We start from the raw sequence: 21,662 nt of genomic DNA on the forward strand, positions 1-21,662 counted from the left end.
TACCTTATATGTAAACGGTCTAACTATACCAAGTAAAAGGCAGATATTGGCAGAGTGAATTTTAAAATATGACCTAATTATATGCTATTTACAAAAAAAATGCACTTCTAATTCAATGACAGGATAGATATGTTGTATTTTCATTTTTATTCAGTTCAAACTTTTTTGAGACTTTGTTGTTTTGCTCCACAGATTATTTAAAAGTGTGTTTAATTTCTAAGGTTTTAAAAGTTTCCTTTTGGTTTTATGTTAATTATTTCTGGTTTGATTTTATTATGATTACAGAAAACATTCTGTATGATTTCAATTCTTTTCAATTTTATGAGGTTTCTTTTATTGTCCCAGGATATATTTGTAAATCATTCATGGGCGCTTGAATAAAATGTATATTGACCAATTTTACATAATCTCCTCTAGAAAACACAGGAGAAACACTTCCTAACTCATTTTATGAGACCATTATAACAATCCTGACACCAAAGCCAAAGACAGTACACTAAAAAACAAAACTACAAACCAATATCTCTCAGAAACTTGGAAAATTCTCAAGAAAATATTAGCAAATTGAATCTAACAATGTATGAAAAGAATTATACAGTTTGAATATATGGCTACAGTAATCAAAGCTGTGTGGTGTCGGGACAGACACGTAAGTCAATGGAAGAGAATAGAGAAGCCAGAAAAAAAGTTTAGAAAAATATGCTAAGTGGCTGATTTTTAAGAAAGGTGCAAAACCATGTCAATGGAGGAAAAACAGCCTTTATGACAAATGGTGTTGGAGCAACTGGCAAAAAATAATAATAGTAAAATAAAATAAATTAACCTAAACTTCATTCCTTATGTTAAAAATAATTCAAAATGGATTTGCTTTTTGAAACAAAAACAGGAGAAAATATTCAGGAACTTCAGGCAATGAGTTCTTAGACTTGACACCAAAGCCTGATCCATAAAAGGAGATTGATAAATTGGACTTCATTAAAATTCAAAATCTTTACTCTATGAAATACCCTGTTAAGAAGATGAAAAGGCAAGCTGCAGACTGAGAGAAAATATTTGCCAAGTCCATATCCAACAACTACTGGTTTTATTCAGCATGACATGTATTATGGGCAAAAAATCAAGATGATGAACCCCTGATTTTGCTCCGACAACTAGTTCATCACACTTTATTTCATGACAATTATTCATACACATGATGCCTGATTCCTGCAAGTCTGAAAAAGGAAAAAAAAAAAAGATGTTTTATTACAAGTGTAGGTGAAGGTGTAAGGAGATACTATTAATTGTGGTTCAAGAAGAAAATGCTGCAATGTTTTAAGAAAATGCTTACACCTTTTAAATATTTGATCTTAGAAAGTTTGATATGCATGTGTCTGTGTGCACATGTGTTAATATTTCAATGCTGGAGAAGACACACTTGCTGATAAAAGCAATACACCAGCCTGAATATAGATCAACTAACTAATGAGAATTTGTTTGGAAAGAGAGGGTTAATAGTATGGGAGGAGAAATATTTGTGCTTTAGTGTTCTGTATTGCTTTTCACTGAATTATGTTTTCACAATCTACGTCTGTTAACAACATTACCGCAGCCAATGTCTTTAACACTAGCATTATGCCTTGTATATGCTTATTTCTATGCGTGTTGAAAATACTGCAGGATCTTTTTTACTACAACTTTAAATCTACAAAATTCTAAACACAAGATTCTAGTGAAACAGTTCTGTGTTCATTTAACAAGTTATAGACTACAATCTTAACAAAAAAAAATAGTTGTGGCTTTGCAAACAAAGGTTGATCACACTCGCTGGCCTCTAGTAATGTAAAATAGTCAATGTGTCATGTATTTGTGCTACAGAGCATCAAGTCCTTCTATCCTTCATTGCCAAGGTGTCAACATTCAAGAGCAGACTGACTTTTCTTATAAAATGAGTTTAATACCAAAAAAGATTGCTTTCCCTCCTATCTCATGCTAAAGGAAATATTTACCTGTTTGACTCGAAAGCCTATTTTTCTAATTTATATTTCCTATTTCTTACTCCATATGGATCATCTAATTAGACTGAATGGATCACTGTGGATAAAAAGACTGTCGCTTTCTGCCAATTTTAATTTCAATGATTTCCACATTGAACAAAGTCAGTCACATGCTCATAAGAAAGAGAACTAAATCAGTCAGACCACTGAAGTGTTCAAAGCCAGCCTCATGTTTAGAAAGAGCTAATGAACCCATTTATTCACATGAGGTCTCACAATGTCATTTATTTTTTATTCCCATTTGGAGTTTGACGAAGATAATACTGAGCCAAAGGAAATGCTACCTGCTAAAGACTTGCAGAAAGTACCTATAGTGTGTCCTCTTTGGATAAATGCCAATCCATGTTCTACGCATATGAAGCATCTAAAATTGGCAAACTCATGGAATCAGAGAGTAGCATGGTGGATGCCAGGGGCTGGGAGAGGGGGAGGATGGGTATATGCTAATCAATGGGCCTAAAGTCTCAATGATGTAAGATAAGTTCTAGAGATCTACTGTACAACATCACATCCAACTACAGATACTGTATCGTACACTTAAACATTCGTTAAGAGAGCAGATCGCACACAGTGTTATTACTACAATAAAAAAAATTTAAAGAATGGAAGAGCCTGCAGTAAAACACCAATATCAATATCATAAACTGGAGCAATTGGAAAGCTACGTCGGATGGGCTGCTACTTTGTCACGTGTAAGGAGCAAATCCTCCCCAGTTGGTCATGGTTTCTTTCGTCATAATTCGTGTTAGTAAAAACAGAATAAAAGTACATTTTATCCCTACAGTTCTTTATTTCCAACTTATCCAGATTGTGTGTTCAGCTCTGGGGACTTCTGGGAATGTCCAGATTGAATAATGGGGCCAGAGAGAAGTGTGTCTTGTCACAGGTCTGTTGTAACCCTTCCTTCCTAAACCACTGCTCCCAAAGCTTTTTAGAAATGCTCCAATTGTCCTAACCTGCTAGGTCCATTTCAGTGTCTCACATTCAGTCAAGAACTATGATATTATTGGTTGTCTCTATCCACTTCTGCAATATCATTTTGCAAGGACGTGTGTCCTAATACTGAGGCACTGAGTATCGGCAGACTAAATGAGGGAGATTGGCCAAGGAAAAATGGAATTATTTTCATAGGCAGTACATTTTTAGGAGTGATTGCTGAAAACACAAGGCACACTTGCGTTTGTTAACATATTTGCCACAAGAGATTAAAGATCACACACAGACACAGACGCACAGATGTGCGCGCGCGCGCACACACACACACACACACACCACGATGTGTGTGTGGAGGAAAGAGTATTTATTACCCCTGCCCTAAAGACCATGGTCAGCAAAGTGTGTATACTGAAAACGATTTTCAATTGTTTCAAAAAGAAAAGGAAGTTCTTTAGAAAAAATAATGACTTCGTTAGTAGCTCTAAAAATATTGATAATTTGAGGGGTTTTGAAATGGCTTATGCCAATAGACTGGGAGAATGATAAACCTGTTTGAACGATAACACAACCCCATTGCTTTTTTATGTTCCTTACTGCACTGTTTAATAGCACAGGCAGAGAGGAAAAATTGACTGTGATGAATATATGAGACCAAATAAAACGTTAAGGGTGTAAAATGTCCTGAAAACACAAGCTGTAATCTGATGTTGTCGATCTAATCCACACACACTCTGTAATTAGAAACATATCGGAACAGGGCAGCAGCACATTTGTATTTTTCCCTCAGACCCTTTTTTTGATCATTCACATGTGACACATTCATTTTTATTGCCATTTCCACTTAAAAAAAAATTTTTAAGGTAGCATAAAACCGCCCATAATGTTTTGAGCCCTTCTAAATTATTTTTCAGTTTTCTCTCCTGAAAGGAAATAACACAGCAAAGATTCTAACCTGATGGAAACGTTTTAAGCCCATCTCATCTCTCTGTGCTCCAGATCCTTTTGACACACCCTTCTCCCTTCTATCTTAGCGTTAAACTGCTTCTCCACTTCCTTTACATCAGTGGGAACACTTCCCTTATGGGTGTCAGGATCTCTCAGAGGGGTCAGGGGCTGCCCCGCAGAGGAAATGACAAGCTGTGAAATGGAAAAGAACAATTTCTTCCACATGTTCCTTTGCTCCTGGAGCAGTGCGAGGTTGTCAGCCAGCATCACTTTGGAAGCAAGCAGGACTCTGCATCGTAGTCCTGTCAAAACTAATTTACAATTAAAGACCTGCACGACTGCTTAAAGCTTTTTCAGTTCCAGCAGTTTTCTGAAATGACTTTGAGATTGAAGTGGTTCAAACCAGCAACGATTGTTGTAATTAACCCCTAATGGTGAAGAAGCTCACAAAATCAAAATTTAAAACAATTATCATATTTTTTAATGAAATCTGTTAAAAAATACAATCCTTATTCTACGTCCAATTAACATCTGTGTGGAGTTTCCCCACCTGAGCCCCAATTTGGGGAGTTTAATGTTGCAGCTATTGGAAGTCTTAGTCTGTAAATAAAGTTACAAGGTGACAACTTCATTGATCTGTAAGAAGGAAGGGAGGAAGGAAAGAAGGAACAAATGAAGAAACGAAGGAAGGAGGGAAGGAAGGGAGGGAGAAGAAAGGAAGGATTTACCTTGACCGTTTGATGCTTTTTAAAAAAAGATTTAAATTATTTTAAAATATTTTGCAGCATTCCTATGATTTTAAGCTTTTGTTTGTTTGTTTGTTTTGGCCGAGCAGCATTTCGTGTGATCTTAGATCCTGACCAGGGATCGAACCTGTGCCCCCTGCCCCTGCAGTGGAAGCACAGAGTCCTAACCACTGGACCGCCAGGGAATTCCCAGCATTTCTATGATTTTAAATATTTAGATGCGTTTCCATGATACACTAAATAAAGGCATTTTAAAATTGCAGGTAGGGCTTCCCTGGTGGCACAGTGGTTAAGAATCCACCTGCCAATGCAGGGGACACTGGTTCGAGCCCTGGTCCGGGAAGATCCCACATGGCGCGGAGCAACTAAGCCTGTGCACCACAACTACTGAACCTGTGTTCTACAGCCCGCGAGCCACAACTACTTAGCGCGTGGCACACCTACTGAAGTCCGCGCACCTACAGCCCGTTCTCCACAACAAGAGAAGCGACCGCAATGAGAAGCCCGCGCACCGCAACGAAGAGTAGACCCCGCTCTCCGCAACTACAGAAAGTCCAAGTGCAGCAATAATAGACCCAATGGAACTAAAAATAAATAAATAAAGTAAATAAACTTACTTTAAAAATTGCAGGTAATTAGTTTTTTATGCAGATTAATCCCTTTGAAACATACTATGGTTCCCTGAGGTTCAATTCTGCGCTTAGATAACCAAGTTAGATCACTTACGCTGTTTGAAAATCTAGAAATCCACGAGAACAAACGTCATGTCTAAAAACTGCCTCAACATTTCACCAAATGGTGATTCTGAAGTAGGTATTCCAAATTCTTAAAAGCTTGGACATATTCTGTAGAAGCACTCATTCCTTAAAAGCTATACGAACATCATTAGAGTTACACACAGCAGGAAATGATTCGGGACAGTCTCTCCACAAACTCACCTCTGTCAAAAGCAGAGTTAGGTGTACTAGTTTCAAATAACAGATTCCTAATTTTCCCACAGAAACACGTAACAACAGACTTACAAATTACTAAAAAAAAGTCTGTATCACTATGGTCTGGGGTAATCAATAGTGCCTGAAACTTGCTTTCCTTATCTTACACTTGAGGGCACGGTGGCCTAAAGACTTCTGGGAACACGTTGTGTAGAGCTGTCTAAAACTAGCCACGTGCTCCCACACAGTAGGTCTCTTCATGAATGAACGCACTAAATAAGCTCTAGTGACCAGCTTGTCCGTGGCTCCCTGTTCTGAGTTCCAGTTTTATGGGTCTGAGCTGCTCTTCATCTGTGCTTCTTCTCTCACTGCTGTTAATTAATTTGCCTTCCATTCTGCCTCTACTTCACGGCGCAGGTGGGGCATAACAGTATATACCTATACCAGGCAGAACCCTCTCCCCAGGCTGCTTAAAAAGTCACTGAAATAGAACCACACACATATAGCCAATTGACTTTTGACAAAGGTGCAAAGGCAAGTCAGTGGTGAAAGAATAGCCTTTTCAACAAATAGTGTTAGAACAACTGAACATTCATATACAAAACAGTTTACCTCCAAGGGATCATTGTTCTAAATGTAAAATGTAAAACTAGAAAACTTTCGGAAGAAAACATGAGAAAATCTTGTGACAGAGGGTTAGATAAAGAGTTCATGGATGAGATATCAAATGTACGATCCATTTAAAACATTGATAACTTGGCCTTAAACAAAATTCAAAACTTTTACTCTGTGAAAGACACTGTTAAGAAAATTAAAAGTCAAACTGCAGATGGGGAGAAAGCATTTACAAACGACATATCCAACAAAGGATATGTATCCAGAACGTATAAAGAACTGTCAAAACTCAACAGTAAAAAACAACAAAAAAAGTTAAAAACCCAATTTAAAATTGGGCAAAAGACTTGCACCGATCCTTCACCAAAGAGTATATATGGATGTCAGATAAGTGCATATGAAGATGTTCAATGGTATTAGCCATTAAAGAAATACACATTGAAATCACAATTTTGGATTTAGTTTAAATACAAATTAGAATGACATTTAGAAAAACTGACAACACCAAGTGCTGATGAGGTTGCAGAGCAACTGAAATGCAAAGTTGTTACTGCCACTCTGTAAAATGGTTAGGCAGCTTCTTATAGCATTAATTATACATATGCCATACAAGCCAGCAACTTTACGTCAAGGTATATGTTCTAGAGAACATATAAATACTATGCTCACACAATCACTTGCATATGAATATTTACAGCAACTTTATTCCTAATCGTCAAAACTAGAAACAATCCATACGTCCTTTAATGAGTGAACAGATAAATAAGCTACGGTACTTCCATGTAACGGAACATTATTCAGCCACAAGGAGGAATGAACTGTTGATACATGCAACAACTCAGTTGAATCTCAAAGGCATTACGTTAACTAAAAGAAGGCAGTGTCAACAAAAGACTACATACTGTATGACAGCTTGAAAAAAACAAAAAATCTCTTTTTTTTTCATAATGATGGAAAGAGATCACTGGGTATCAGGGCTTAGGGCTGTCGGCTGGGAGTGAGTAGGGGTGTGCCTACAGCAAACAGCACAAAGGAGGTTGTTTGGGTAATGGAATGGTCCTTCATCCCGACTGTGGTGGTGTTTACATACATCTACGTATGTGCTAAATTACACAGAACTGAACACCCTAAGAAAGTTAATTTCACGTATTTTAGTTTAAAAAATAAAATAAACTGTTTGCTTGACTTATTTCCACAGAAAGGAGCTGTAAGCCCAGACAGCACTCAGATGCATCTCCATTTATTCATTCAGCAAATATTCACTGAGAACCTGCGGTGTGTCAAATGTTTTTGTAAGCACTGGGTACATGAATAAGCAAAGCAAGGATCCCTGCCTTCCTGGAGTCTGTAGTCCAGCCACACCTCTTGATGATAAATTTCTAAGACTCAGCCAAGTAGATGGGGCACTGAGGTAAGGACAGAGCTGGTACCTTCAGAAGCACCCCTTCATCTCTAGGCTCTGTATCTCTAGGCTTCATCTCCAGAGTTAAAGGAAGTGTACAGCTGTTTCAAGGTCCCTAATGAGAGTGTACCATCTACAGCAAGACTACAGCTTATACCATAATTAGGCCACCTCTTGCCCCTTTCTTATCTTCAGACACCAAAACTAGACAGAACTCCAGCATTCCTGCTTTGTGACAGACAGCAGTTTCAGGTAACACAATATAATCAGACCAAATTAAAAGATTAATGACATCACTTTAACATTTATTATCTCATTTGATTCTCTCCACAAGCCTGGAAGTAGAAAATACAGCTATTACGATTCTTATTTTACACACATGATGAAAGTCTCTCACAGAGGTTTCAAATATTAAGTAGTAAACTTGTGATTCACGCTGGTGTTCTGTCGTCAAGGCCATACTGCTTTTCCCTCTACCACAGTGCAACGGTCAAATGAAAATAATTCCTTTGTATTTCGTGGCTTGGCTAATCCACAGTTGCCTAAGGAGTGCATTGATTCACCCTTATTTATTCAACAAATCTTTACTGAGAAATTGCTCTGTGCCAGTGGTGGCACAAGCAGACTTGGTTCTTACCTTCACGAGGCTTGTAATCCAGATGGGGAGGCATACAAATGAATGCAAAACTGGTATAAAGGGAAAGAACATTGGAGAAAGTCATGGAGTCATTGGATAGGGCCTCCTTGAGAAGGAAGTTTTAAGCTAGATTATGAAGGATGAAAAGTTAGTCGCAGTTAATGCCTCTTTCAGATAGAAGAAACAGCATGAAGGAATATCCTCGGTGGAAATTGCTGTATTTCAAGGAATTGAAGAAAATTAGAGCAATCTGCAGCTGCACATCAGTGTTTCTCAACGTTGGCTGCATGTTAGAATCACCAGGAGAAGTTTATTAAGAATAAAGGTGTCGGGCTTCCCTGGTGGGGCAGTGGTGGAGAGTCCGCCTGCCGATGCAGGGGACACGGGTTCGTGCCCCGGTCCGGGAAGATCCCACATGCCGCGGAGCGGCTGGGCCCGTGAGCCGTGGCCGCTGAGCCTGTGCGTCCGGAGCCTGTGCTCCGCAACAGGAGAGGCCACAACAGTGAGAGGCCCGCATACCGCAAAAAAAAAAAAAAAAAAAAGAATAAAGGTGTCCTTTGGTTCTGTCGACAAACCCTTATCTTAAAAATACCCCAGACTTTATATTCTTTTGCTATCACCCCAGTTCAAGCACTGTTATCATTTAGTAGGATTCCTGCAGTAGTAGCCCTATTGGTGTCAATTAATAAATCTGTTAACCTGAAGTCAAATAAAGTCCCTTCTCTGTTCAAAACCATCCTAAGGCTTAGCATCTCACTCCAAGTAGAGGTTAGGGAGTAGGGTGGGGAACACAGCTGACACAGTGCTCTGGAGGCCACCCCAAACCCCGAGCCTGTCTGACCCTGTCCTCTACAGCCCCGCCCTGGCTCACTCTGTCACAGGCACATTAGCCTCTTATGTTCCTCAGAACATGCCGGCCACACTTCCTTTAGGGTCAAATAGCACCTGCTATTTTGTTTTCCTGGGATATCTGCTTGGCTGGCTCTCTGACCTTCCCAGTGAGGACTACCTTGACATCTATGCATGATAAGGATGCTCCGAGCTGCAGTGACAATGAGAGGTAATTCCAGAAAAGCTCAAGAAGTTGGCCAGAGCCTAGCAGTGGATTTTCTTAATGGGCTTCTGGTATCTTGTAATATGAAATAATGTGTCCTTGCTGTCTAAGCCATTGTTAGGTATTTTACTTGTAGCCAAATGCCACCCATTCGTGTATGCTACATTTCCATATGTGCCCAGATTTGTTGCTAGATTCTCTAGACTAAGGTCACTCTTTAAAAGATTGGATTTCAATTTCTGAACATAGACAGCTTTTTATATATACACAACTATATAATTTCATTACATGAATGAATATTTTTATACATATTAGTTTTTTTTAGTTGTTTTTATGGTTGTTGCCAGTGTTTTTCTGTAGTCATTTTTCCCTTTCCTTTAAAAAAATTGGATCACTTTCCCCCTAACATCAAACCATATGTGACCTCAGATAACTTATATTAATAATCCAGCTTACATGATTTCATATAATGTCTGTACACAATACACGATCATTTAGAAAAAATATATTTATAAATTATATGTGATATACTGACTTTATAACCTGTGACATTGTCAATATTACTGTATTAATTATAATCTATTTTTCTATAAGTCTCTTAGGATTTCCTAGTAGTTAATCATGTCGTGTGCAAATAAGAACAGCTTTGCCTCTTCTTTCCAATCCATATACCTTTATTTCTTTTTCTTGTCTTATTGAACTGACTAGAACATCTAGTGCACTGTTCATTAAAAGGATGTTACAGATAAGACATATTGCATTATTTCTGATATTGGAGGAACTATTCAGTCTTTCACCAATAAATATGATATTAGCTGGAGGTTTACACAAATGTGTCTTAGTGTGAGGAAATTCCCTACTATTTATAGTTTCTTGAGAGTTTAAATCAGAAAGCATTGTGAATTTTGTGAAATTCTTTTTCTGCATTTTTTGATATTATCATAGGCTTTTCTTCTTAAATCTTATAAAATACAGTCTATTGCATTGATTGTCAAACCAATCTTGTATTCCTGGGATAATCCCCACCTGATCATGGTGTGTTACAATTTTGATACATTGCTGGGTATAATTTGCTGAAGTTCTGTTAAGATATTTTAATCTATGTTACTGAGGGATATTGCTCTGGTGTTTTTTTTTAAAGTCTTTCTGGTTTTACTCTCAGGGTAATGCTGACATCAAAAATGATTTGTAATGTTCCTCTTCGATTCCTTCCTCTTCAATTTTCTGGAAGAATATAAGTGGAACTGGTATTATTTCTTCTTAGATGTTTGGTAGAATTAACAAAAGAATATATCTGGGCCTAAAGTTTCCTTCCTGTGGGAAGGTTTTTGACTATGAATTCAATTTATTTAATAGATATAAGACTATTCACTTACTTATTTTTTTCTCAGTTGTTTGAATTTGTTTGTTGGTCCTTTGTATGTCTTCTTTGGGAAAAAAATTCTATTCAGTTCCTATGCTCAATTTTAAATCAGATTGTTTGATTTTTGCTATTGAGTTATATGAGCTCTTTGTATTTTGGATAGTAACCCCTTATTAGATACATGATTTTCAAAAATTTTCTCCCATTCTATAGGTTGCCTTTTCATTTTCTTGATGGCTTCTCATTTGAAATGTATTGAATTTCCTTTTTAATGTCTTCTTTGGCAAGGATTTTTTTTTTAATTTCCAAATATTTGGGGCTTTTTCAGATAATTTTCTGTTATTGGCTTCTAATGTAATACTATTTTATCTCAGCTTATACTTTGTATGATTTCAATCTTTTTAACTTTATTGAAACATTATTATGGCCCCGAACATAGCCTCTCTTGGTAATGTTTCATGTGTACCTCAGAGGAAACGTGTTTTCTGCTGTTGTGGGTGGAATGTTCTGTAACTGTCAAGTTGCTTTATAGTGTTGTTCAAGTTCTCTATATCTTTGCTGATTTACTGTGTATTTTCTCTATTCAGTTCTGGAATAGCATGTGCATATCTCCAACCATAATGGTCGATTTGCCATTATTTTCTTTTCAGGTCTATCTGTATTCATATATTATGACATTGTTATTGGGTGCCTACATATTTAAGGTTGTTATATTCTCTTGAGAAATTGAACTACATATCATTATATCGTGTCTCTCTTTATCCTTAGTAATATTCCTCATTCTACAATTTGATACTAATATAGCCACTCCAAGTTTGTTTTGCTTATTTGTTGGACACTACAGTTTTTCATCCTTTTACTTTTAACCTATTTGTGTCTCTAAAGTAAATTGCTTTGTTTATCCAATCTGACATCTCTGCCTTTTACTTAGTGTTTAGATTATATGCATTTAGTGTAATTGTCAATATAGTTATGTCTAAATCTATCTTGCTATTTGTTTACTATTTGTTCCATCTGATTTTCACCCCTTTCCTGCTGCTGCAGCTGTTGTTGTTGTTAATCGAAAATTTCTAAAACAATATTTTATGTACCCTACTGGATTATTTAACTATACCACTTTCTTTCAACTTTTGATAATTGTTCTAGAATTTACAATATATACCTTTAATATGTCACAGACTACCTTCAAATTATATTATACCATTTTACATATGGTGTAAGAAACTGAAGACAATAAACTTCTATGCACCCCTTCAAAAAAAAAGAATAATGATGTCCAGGCTTTCACCCCAGATAATTTGATACGTTTGTTCTGGGGCAGAGCCCAGACATGAGTATTTGTTCAAAACTCTACAGAAGAGTCAATGTACAGGCAAAGTTAAGAAGCGTTGTTTTACCAGGTTTGTCGAATCACAGATATAGGCAAAACTATATTTAAGTATGAATAGACTTCTTTTAGAATTTATTAACATTTTGGTTGATTTTGAGTGGGACTTAACTTTTTTTTAAGTCAGTTAGGTTTGGGTGGTCTATTTTTGTACGGAAAAGCTCACATAATATTCATTGGTTTCAACACATGTGACACATGATGCAATAAGCTACAGTGACTCTTCAGAAGCATTGATGGGAAAGCTCTAGTAAAAAGGAGGCCATTGCCTCATCCACTATCTACACTTCCAAAGATGGATGAGTGACCTAAAGACAAAGAAACATGGCTAGTGTAGAGCACCCACACAGGATCACAGCCTGAAGCAGGAGATCATCAGATACCAGAGTTGAAGTATGTTATTTTAAAGGTCCTTTGAATTGGACTTCCTGGATACATGGTACTAGTCTTACAGGAGTCCCAGAGAGCATATACTTGACCTCTATTATCACTGACCCATATGCAAACAATAAAACTTGGTCCCAATTTTTTAAAATAATGTTAGATAAGAAATGAGCGCCGGAATTGTCTTGTGCTTTCTCAGAGTAGGTGCTTGTCTACACTTGGGTGGCTCAGCCTTTCCAGGTCACAGAGCCTTATTTCTGCATCCTTATTTTGTCCTCAAGCCAAAACCTACAGCAACTGTGAAAACAATCCCCATGCGTTTGCTGAAATCCAGTGGTTCCTTACAGTTCTTCAAATATACTTTGTACCATTCTGACCTCTTAATTTTTCTCATGTCTTTTCTTTTACCTCAAAGAAATACGAGGTTAACACATATTTCCCCGAATTATACCAATACAAGATTTAAATGGGGTTGTATTAAAAAGAAGTTCAGGCAAATTTCAACTGCCCTCAAAAGCTTACCCATTTGTTTCCAGATGCCTATAAGCTCACCTGAGCTCATGATCTCCTCACCTATCTCATCCCACGGTGGCCTCTGTAACACCTTGAATTACAGAACGGTAGTATATAGAACACAGTACATGTACACAGTATGCCTCATTTTCTCATGGGATAGTATGTACCATACTATATATATATACTTCCAAATATATATACTTCCAGTTCTTGCTGAATTTCAGTGAAAAAGTTCTTTTAGCAGGTTGGCAAGTGTTTCCATGCAGTTCCCCTCTCCCTGGGAATCCCACCCTGAGATGACTGAGATGGGGAACAAATCTGATCGACAGAGAGCATACACTTCCCACCATTGCCCCTCTCCCCTAACAACAAAATCTTCATTATTCAGCCAATTGCATCTGCTTCACTTCTCCAAGTGTGAAGTCTCCCAGAAGACTTGCTGGTCCTGCAGGTAAATAGAGTGCTGGCAGGCTCTCCCACCATCTAGTCAACCTGGATACATATACATTATCTTAGTGGTGGAGTAGGCCTGTGCTCCCATGAGCCCCTGGAGGTTGAGGATTGCATGTTTTTTTGGTTTACAATTGCACAGCATTTAGCAGTGTGTTTTGCTGACGGTGGTTACACAATAAAACTCTCCTGAATTGAATTCTGCATCACAAAACACTTATAGACCTTGCCAGAGACCATTGTTCACGCAATGTAGGCACATACAAAACAAAATTGTCAAGCAGAACAAATATTTCCCTAGTCTGCCCCCTAAAAACTAAAACAGCCTAAAAGATAGTGATAACCCCAAAGTTACATCATGGGTCTTTTTATTCCGGCCTTTCATTTTTCATAAATAATATTTTCTGGCCTCAGGCATTCACCTATTTGCAACCATGGGATTAAAACATCAACCATGGGATTAAATTCAGAATCATCTTAATGTGTGTGTGTGTGTGTGCATGTGTGCATGCCCATGCATGCATACATGTGCTGGTAAGTGAACATTAAAGTCACTTTGTCATGATTTGGGGACTCTAGTGGATTCATCAGGTTACATGTGGAGCCTATTAATGCGGGACAGCTTGTGGATATCATAAATATATTTTTCAGATAGAAACTTTGCAGCCGTGAACACACCACGTGCTCACCCCTTCCCTAAGGTTCACTCCTTTATTTGTAAATAGCCAGAAAGCCAACAAGCCAGAGTTTAATAAACTTTTAATTTGAAATGAATTACCACATGTTGTGTTTGTTTATCCATTATTAAATCTCTGAGCAACATATCAGTGGCAGAAACCGCATACTGTATCACAGTGCTGATATATTAGAAAACAAACCCATGGGGGATATTAACTGCTAATACTATGTCTAGGAAGCCTCCAAGAAAAATAAATAAATATATGCAATGTAGCAGAGACAGGCATTTGCAGAGATTTTTATGTTTTTTTAAACTCATCTATTCAGAGCAAGGGCAGAAGCTCCCTGTGTAGTCTTTGAAATGTGAGGCTCATATTGGTCTCTGAGCTCAGAGCACAGCAAATGATAATCAGCCTTTTCCAAAGCCTTTTCCTAAAGCATAAAAGATTCTTCCTCTCCTGGTATACAGTGTTCCCATATCGAGTGTGTCAGTATTCATATTTCTTGGAGTACCACCTGTCCTCCTTTTAAGGGAACTGGGGGCACACTTTTTGCCAAGTCCAGAGCACAGGGCAGTAGATATGGAAAATATAGGCACAGTACCCTGAGGAAATACTGGAAAGCAAAAATGATCTAGTGAAAAATGGTCTAAGAGTAATTGCTTCTAATCTTCTGCTCAGGATCCTAAAACTAGGTTAAAATGTCAGTATCACCGAAATATTATTACTGCTAAACCAGAACCTGCTTTCTCAAAAGTTAAAAATTCTAAAATAAGATTTTTAGCTTCATATTTAATCCTAAAACATTGGGGGGGGAAGGAAGGAAGGAAGGAAGGAAGGAAGGAAGGAAGGAAGGAAGGAAGGAAGGAAAGAAGGAAGGAAGGAAGGAAAGAAGGAAGGAAGGAAGAGATGGAGGGAGGGAGGGAGGGAGGAAGGAAGCAAAGAAAGAAACCCACATTACAAATGCACTTTTTTTAGTGTCCCAAATAGTGGCTTTCAGAGTTGACTGGATATTTGAACTTGATATTTAAACAAAAAATTAACTGCAGTTTTCTATCTTTTTTATAATCATTTCTTTTATATGTCTTGACTTATTAATTCTATCTCAGGAAGGTGATCATCAACCACCAGAAAAGATCTGGACTTTTTCTTCTCCTTCTACATCTCAGATTCCCAGGTTACACAGATTATGTGCTATTGTTAAATTAATTTATTTTCATAGAATGAGGGCATCCCAAGCCCTCCTGTTGGAAGGCCTGACTAATCTGATTTGATGTAGACAAGAGGTGGGTAAAAGTCTTTCTTCTGAAAACAGGACTGAGTAAGACTCAATCACAATGTCCACGAATGTCCTCGACAGAGCAGCTTCACTAAGCATTTTGGAATGAGGCCAAATCTGCCCTTCACTTCTCTGTTTCCTTCTCTGCCCTTTTATGGCACTCTCTACTGTTTCTTAGGTTGCCAGTGCCTTAGATCCGCCCCCCCATCTTCCCCATATCCACACGGAGAATATCGACAATGGCATACCCATTGTTAGCCACCTGGGATATTTGCATTTAAAATATAAAAGCCAAAGCCTTAAACCTATTAAAACCCAACATAGAATGCTTACAGTCAGCTCAAAGGTATGCATGTTGAGGACAGCAAACTCTACCCATTATTCTCTAAACCTAGACCATGACTTCGGTCACCTCCTACCTTCTCAGGCTATGAGTAAAGCAAATCGAAGTTCTCAGGTGTGAGAAGCAATATACTTTAATCAAGTTGCCTTATAGTGTTGGCAATTATTACCTAGTGCCAATATATATATCATTTCTAATTCAGTTTCACAAATATTTGTTTAAAGCCAGTGACATAATTCAACATATATGAATTCTGTGTATAAAATTTCAATAGAACATTTCCAGGTATACATGACTCTATAAAATGACACTGAGTTCTCTGGAGGTGGTGGTGTCTCAGTAATCATTGGCTGGTGATAATGGTTTTACTCACAAGGAAACAGGACAGGTGTGAATACGGAAGCCCAGGGCTTGCGGTGGACTTGCCTGTTATGGAAGGAAGTGGGGTTCTAGAAATTGAACTTAGCAATCAGTGGAGTTTTACTTGGCCCAACAAGGCAAAAATTCTCCAAGGGATTTGGAAAACTCCAGGCACAACTTAAGAAACGTTTATCACTGGTAATTGAATATGATGCTCTGTGCTGCCCAGCAGATAGGTAGAACGAGACAAGGAAGATGAATGTCACCTAAGAAGTCAAATAGTACAGGCTTTGGGTCTGATTACAGTAGGGATCCAGCATCCTTCTGAAACATGGCTGTTTCCCTGAGCTATGCCCTCATTCCAACACTTTCATCATTCTACATACTCTCCCAGGTTGAAATCTACCACATACCAGTCTCAGCTAGAGTCTAGGTATTTATGCCTCTCTAATGGACATATTCTCCTTCCCAACTTCCACCTCTCTCCTGAGCTTCACATGCATTTTTCCAAAGATCACCTGAACGTTTCTACTTGGGTATAATATAGGAATCTCAAACTCAGTAGGTCCAAAATCAGGCTCATGGTTTTTCTTCTAATCTTGTCCTTCCCCCTTTATTTCCTGTTATTTGCTGGTTGATATCCATATCAACTCATGGTAAAAAATTAGGAATCATCCCTAATTCTCCTGTGCCATCCATATCCAATTAACAGGAACATTCTTATTCTTAGTCCTATGGTCATTCTATTCCACCTCTTTAATACTTTAAAAATGTGTACTCTCTTCTCCAACTTTACTATCTCTGCCCTAATTCAGACCCTTATCTGTTGCCTGGACTGCTCTAAACTTTTCCTAACTGATCTGTTTCTAGTCATGCCTTTCTCAAATAAACCCTCCTAAAAATTACCAGAGGGACCTGCCTAGAATAGAAAGTGAAATACATCACTCGCCTTCCTGAGATCCATCCGTGGCTATCCATTTAATGCTGATTTCTCATCAGCCACACTAGACCCAAGAAGACAGTGAGGAAAACAGTGAGGGAACATTACTAGCATCCTAGAATTTTATACATGGAAAAATGATCTACCAAAAGTAAGGAAAAATAGACTTTTGCAGACATGCAATGACTAAGAGAGTTTACCACTCACAGATCCAAACTCTAAATGAATTACTAAAGATTTATTTCAACAAGAAGAAAAATGGAACCAGACTGAAGACATGTTACATTAAAATATTATAAAGCACAGATACTGTCAAATGTGTCAGTAAATTAATTTTATATTGAAAGTTAAAAAAAAAAACAAAAACCCTAGATTCTCTGTTTAACAAAAAAGTGAAACCAAAGGCATAGCCAACAATAACATAAAAGTACACAGAGGTGTTTAATGAGTAGCTAACGCACACTAAAAGTCCTTGCCACACTCAGAATAGAAACGAAGTATTGAATAAAGCTAGAGTTTTAAAGATAATTTATACTTAAATATGTAGATAAGAAAATTAAGGATAATAGCTAAAATAACAATAAAATTTATAGATTAAAAAGAGTACAGGAGGGACTTTCCAGGTGGCGCAGTGGTTAAGAATCTGCCTGCCAATACAGGGGACATGGGTTCGAGCCCTGGTCTGGGAAGATCCCACATGCCGTGGAGCAACTAAGCCTGTGCACCACAACTACTGAGCCTGTGCTCTAGACTGTGAGCCACAACTACTGAGCCCGTGTGCCACAACTACTGAAGCCCACGCACCTAGAGCCCATGTTCTGCAATAAGAGAAGCCACCACAATGAGAAGCCCATACACTGCAACGAAGAGTAACCCCCGCTTGCCGCAACTAGAGAACACCCGTGTGCAGCAACGAAGACCCAATGCAGCCGAAAAATAAATAAATGAATAAAAAAAAAAAAGTATAGGAAAAATAAAATAAAATAATTATTTTGAGTTAAAGAGAAATTCAAAAAAGAAAGTATTCTTTAAAGGCAAAGAAATAGGATGGTAAACATAAAATGCAAAATAAAATGTTATCAAGTACAAATAGAACAGTAATAAGAATAATTACCAAAAAACCTAAACTTACCTATTAAAAGACACATATCTACTTGTCTCGAGTACAAAAATAAAATTCAGATTTATACTGCTAAAACAGATATATCCAAAAGGACACCACAGGTGAATTTTAAATTTTTAAAATAAAGTGTAAAAATATAATATATGCTGTGAAAATATTTATCAAAAAATCAGATGGTAGAATTAATATCAGAAGAACTAGACTGTAAATCCAAAAGCATTAATAGACATACAGAGAGACTACATCTATATAAAAGAAATGAGAACATCATAAAAACTGTAACAATCATAAACTTGAATGCACTTAAAACAGATTTAAAATACATAAAGCAATATCTGGCAGAATTACAGGGAGAAATGGACAGATCCAGTCATAATTGGAGATTTCACACATCAGATAAATAAAAACTGAAGATAAATGTGTTAAGCTTTCAAATCAAGAAGATTTTAAAAGTAACCCCAAAGAAAATCTGAAGAAAATGAGTAAACAAATAATAAGGCTAAGAATATAAATGTAGAGTAAACAAAAAATCAATCAAGAGTCTTAATGGAGGCAAATGAGCAATTGTATATTTTAAAAAATGAATAAAAGCGTATGTCTTAATCAGTATTAGGAATGAAAAGAAGAACATAACTATAGATTTAGTGTTATTTTAAAATTATGATAGTATTCTTATATATTTTCTTATAGACATGTAAAATATCTCTCGAATAATACATGAAAAGCACTGATTCCTCCAAGGAGAACAATTGTTTGCTGGGAGGGCAGCAAGGGGAGACAGATTTTATTTCGAACAATTTAAATGTATTGCCTATCCAACAAAACTGTAACAGAAGGGAATGCATCTTAAAAGGTAATACAATAATATGACAATGCTAATCCCATCAGTTTTAGACTAAGTTAATCCAATTAGAATTAAATTAATAATAAATTGATTGAATAATCATTAAAAATCAAAAACTGAATCAGAAATCAAGACTTTCCTACCATTCACCACACCTAAAAAAAAAAAGGCACCAGAACTCCCACAGATCAATAAGAAAAATAAGTAAATAACCCAAAGAAAAAGTGGACCAAATATAGGCACAGGTAATTGTCACAGAAGATAAAATCCAAATGGTCAACAGAAATATATGAAAACCTTTCTTGTATTCAAGGAAATTCTAATGAAAACACAGAAATATCATTTCATTCCAACTGAATTGACAAAACTGACAATAACAAGGATTGATAAGATGTGAGTCAAAGAGACTCTGCTACACAGCTATTGGGTTAGAAATTGATACAGCTGGATGGCAGTGTGTCACTATGCTGTAAACTTTGGATGTGTGTGCCCTGACTCAGTGATTCCTTTCCCTGTAGATATACTGTAGTGAAAGTCACACCTGTGAGCACAGGAGGACATGTCCAAGAATAATCACTATAGCCTCGTTTGCAATAGAGTGAAACTGATAACAACATAAACAATAAGAATTAACAGATTTTGTTACAATCATGTAGAGAAATTCTATACAGAAATAAATCAACGAACCAGAAATACATATATGTGTTTGTGTGTGTTTGTATGTGTATGTAAATCAAAGATAATATTGAGAAAAAATAAAGTTCCAGAAGTAGACATAAGGTATGATATATTTATATAAACTTTATAAACATAGAAAATACATTCTATATTGTTTATAATTACATACATACCTAGGAAAGGGAATTATTCCCTTTGGGTAAAGGGAATCATTCTTTACAAAAAATAATAATCTCTAATGTACCTCTTCTGTAAATTGAAACTTTTGTACGTTGAATATTTCAAACAATGTTATTTGCTTATTTAGTGCTTGATTAAACCAGTCTTTGAAAACAAAGTCTTATAAAATAAATTATATTATTTGAGAACTTTATTCTGAAAACAATTATCTTTCATTGAGCAGGCAAGAAAGAATTTTAGAGCAACAAGTAATGTGTTTCAAGGAATTTTCTATTTTACTATGTAATTTATAATTACGCAATATGAAAACTAGTATGCTTGTCTATGATTACATTCTCTTTAAATGGCAAGGTATAGAAAGAAACACACTAATACTACTTCTTTTCCAGTTTTATATAACAAAACTTGAAATATTAGTAATAGAATGCTGATAAAATGAGAACTAACCTTGAGATGAGAGTGATGAGGATTTAGCTTCATCACCCCTTGAGGCACAAATGTTTTTCTCTGTTTCTTTCTCTGAAAGGCCAGCTGTGTTATCGACACCTGATTCTGCTTTCTCTGCTTCAGCCATTAAACAAACTGGAAATTCAGGGGGAAGCTGAATACACCTTTCATGGTTTTCTTGATCATCCAAATGTAGAGGAAGTTTAATTACCTATTAAAAGATAGACCTGTTATTGAAACTGTTGAAAATATTACACACACAGCTAATTATTTCTCTAGAACAAGGATATAATTTGCAAAATCCAAAAGGTCAACGATGAATTCAATTTTTCTAAAACTTCTATTTGTTTTTGTTTGGTTTCATTACAAAAAAATGCATTTTTTGTATTAACAGGTTTACATACAATGTCATTGCTCTATATATTTATTAGTTTCTTTGTTTTATCTTATCATTTCTTTATATTTTTCTTCCAAATAACACTGTGTGTCTAATATTCATGCTGGAATAAAATTAGCAAATATTTATTTACTAGCAAGTATTTACTATCTTCAAGAAACAATATTTTAAGTTCAAAAATAAATGATCAGATGGTAGAATCTAGTGGTGAATATAAGGGTGCTCAATATGCAGTTTTTTCAACTTTTCTCTATGCTTAAAATGTTAATAATAAAATGCTTGGTAGAAATAATCAATGACACAGGAAATGAAGTATTCAGGAAAGTGAGGGATTGATAGAAAAGGTTTTCTAGGAAAAAGTTAAAGGCTACCTTCCTTGCATAATTTTCCGCCTTACATTCTTTCACACCCACTCTGGGGGTTGAATCAGAACAACTTCCAGTCTCCTCCTTAAAGCTCAGGGTTATTAGCCTGAGTTCTACCCCTAGTAACACATGAGGTCATGGCTGAGGCACACACCCTGGCTCTGCCAGCCCCTCTGACTGTGGCAGCTTCCTTCCTCCAACAGACACCGGAGGGGAATGATCAGGACTTTACTTGTTTCCTCTAATCTCTAAGTCTGCATTGCAAAACCACTTTTCTGTTCCAATATCTACTTTATCTACTTTATCTACTTTATCTTTCTCTTCTCTTCCCAACCTCAAGTTATTCTTCTCCTAAAAGGACTACTCAAAATTAACTTGTTCAGAAATGACTGCATTTGAGAAAACTCACATCAGAAAAATCCACATATTTCACAATTGCACAAGGAGGAAAATAGGGTTTCAAGACAAAAATTTTTCATTTTCATCCTTGTGAAAAAGAAGCATCTACATTCGTACTTATTCTGCCTTACAATCAGAAAATCATACATCTTGAATAATAGTACTATTCTCATTAGTAGGACTCAACTACCCCTCCCCAACTACCCCTCCCCAACTCCTTATGAAAT

General features: G+C 36.6%; 1 protein-coding gene across 1 annotated transcript in view; it reads right to left on the reverse strand.

The window, feature by feature from the left end:
* Nucleotides 1-21,662, reverse strand: part of LOC101338462 (uncharacterized) — a gene marked incomplete at its 5' end in the record, with an annotated part of 197,001 nt that overhangs the window by 87,697 nt on the left and 87,642 nt on the right. Inside the window, one exon of the mRNA XM_033863641.1 lies at nt 20,275-20,485. Within this exon, the coding sequence (XP_033719532.1) occupies nt 20,275-20,485 (211 nt within the window). The remainder of the gene's footprint in view (nt 1-20,274; nt 20,486-21,662) is intronic.

Source organism: Tursiops truncatus, chromosome 10, assembly GCF_011762595.2.
Source record: "Tursiops truncatus isolate mTurTru1 chromosome 10, mTurTru1.mat.Y, whole genome shotgun sequence".
Classification (NCBI taxonomy): domain Eukaryota; kingdom Metazoa; phylum Chordata; class Mammalia; order Artiodactyla; family Delphinidae; genus Tursiops; species Tursiops truncatus.